A 1,516-nucleotide genomic window follows, 5' to 3' on the forward strand; every position below is an offset into this window, starting at 1 on the left:
TAATAAATTATACTGCGATTGTGATAACATTAACGATTTCGCGATACACGCGAACTTCCATTATTTTTTAATTAATATAATAAAGAAAAAAGTAGAAATAAAAAAGAATTACTAGAAAAAAAAAAAAAAAGAGATCCATCAATCGTCTCCTTTTCTTTTTTTTTCTTTTTTTTATCAAACGAACTATTACAATAATTTCTCATCACTCAATTAATTCAGTATTGATTTTCAGTAACAGGACGAACTCCTTGTCCCTGATTATAGCCAGATTGTTCTTGAGGGTATCCCTGATATGGGTTTAAGTGTGCTTGGGTGTACGTGCTAGCTTGACCTTGATAGGCATCACCTTGGCCTTGATATTCAGCAGCTTGGGGTGGAGCACTGGGTTGTTGTTGTTGCTGCTGATGTTGAATCGGTTGCGGTACGTAAGGTTTATCGGGTACGTATCTGATTTGATTTGCAATAATGTTGTAAGGTATTTGTGCTTGATACTTTAAAAGGGCTTGCAAATTATTCGGTAAATTGGTTGAGTATTGGGGAGTAGGTTCTACTGGTGGTTGAGATAATCTTTGATATTGTGGTTGCTGTTGTTGTTGTTGTTGTTGACGAGCATGTGGATGTTGTTGAGGTGCTTGTCTTCGGTGTCTGGGTGGTCCACGGGGTTTCGATCCACGATATTCTGGTCTTGGTGATTGTTCCTGTTGATAACTGGATTGAACTTGCTGTGCTTGGGCTTGTGCAGCTGCCAAATGATCGTATCTGTAATGAAAATCAATTTTCAATTGTATTTAGTTGAACTGTTTGATCGATTGAACGTTTAAGGTATACCTGAATTGTTCAGGAATTGCATTGACGTATGGAATTTGTGCCTGGAATTGAAGCAATTGTTTAATCTGAGCTGGTGCATCATTGTAGGGTCTGTAAGATGGTTGGTTAATTGGTGGGTGAACTGGAGCATGGTGTTGTGGGGGTGGTGGTGGTGGTGGTGCTGATCGTTGGGGTGATGCCAATGCTGTTTGTTCAGCATAATGAGGTTCTGCTTGTGGTTGACGTAATCTTGGTTGTCGGTCGTGTCCATACGATTTCCAATTTACTCTCAATCCTATGTACAACAATAACAAATATATTCTATTGTGATTTTTCTAATAATTTTGTAGAAAATCCAAATAAATTTCTGAGAAATTGTCTATACCACTGGGATCGTTATACTGAAGGGATTTAGATTGTGCAGCCTGATTAGCATCATATGGTCCTCTAATAACTGACTGACTGTGTCCATCTGTAGGTGGTTGAACGTTGAACGTCGAAATTGCACCTTGAGATGGTCCTTGGATTTGGAAATTCGAGTGTCCATCGGTTGCCCCTTGGATTCTAAAATTCGAATTACCATCTGTTGCTCCTTGGATAGTAAAATCTCCTGCACCTAAAGATTCTATAAATAATTAATACATTTAAATGTTAATTGTATATGATAACGTTTTATATTTTCAATTAAATGATTATTCATTTATTTATA

At 37.3% G+C, this 1,516-nt stretch overlaps 1 protein-coding gene across 1 annotated transcript in view; it reads right to left on the minus strand.

Moving 5' to 3' along the window:
• Positions 1-215: 215 nt before the first annotated feature.
• The window catches only part of LOC106792125 (chromatin modification-related protein eaf-1-like), a 2,923-nt gene continuing 1,622 nt past the window's right edge, over positions 216-1,516 (minus strand). Inside the window, exons 3-5 of the mRNA XM_014758289.1 lie at positions 1,193-1,432; positions 829-1,102; positions 216-759 (exon numbers count right to left, since the gene is read on the minus strand). Coding sequence (XP_014613775.1) covers positions 216-759; positions 829-1,102; positions 1,193-1,432 — 1,058 coding nt within the window. The remainder of the gene's footprint in view (positions 760-828; positions 1,103-1,192; positions 1,433-1,516) is intronic.

The sequence above is a fragment of the Polistes canadensis genome, unplaced genomic scaffold (assembly GCF_001313835.1).
Source record: "Polistes canadensis isolate GaletaPanama2010 unplaced genomic scaffold, ASM131383v1 scaffold_380, whole genome shotgun sequence".
Lineage (NCBI taxonomy): Eukaryota > Metazoa > Arthropoda > Insecta > Hymenoptera > Vespidae > Polistes > Polistes canadensis.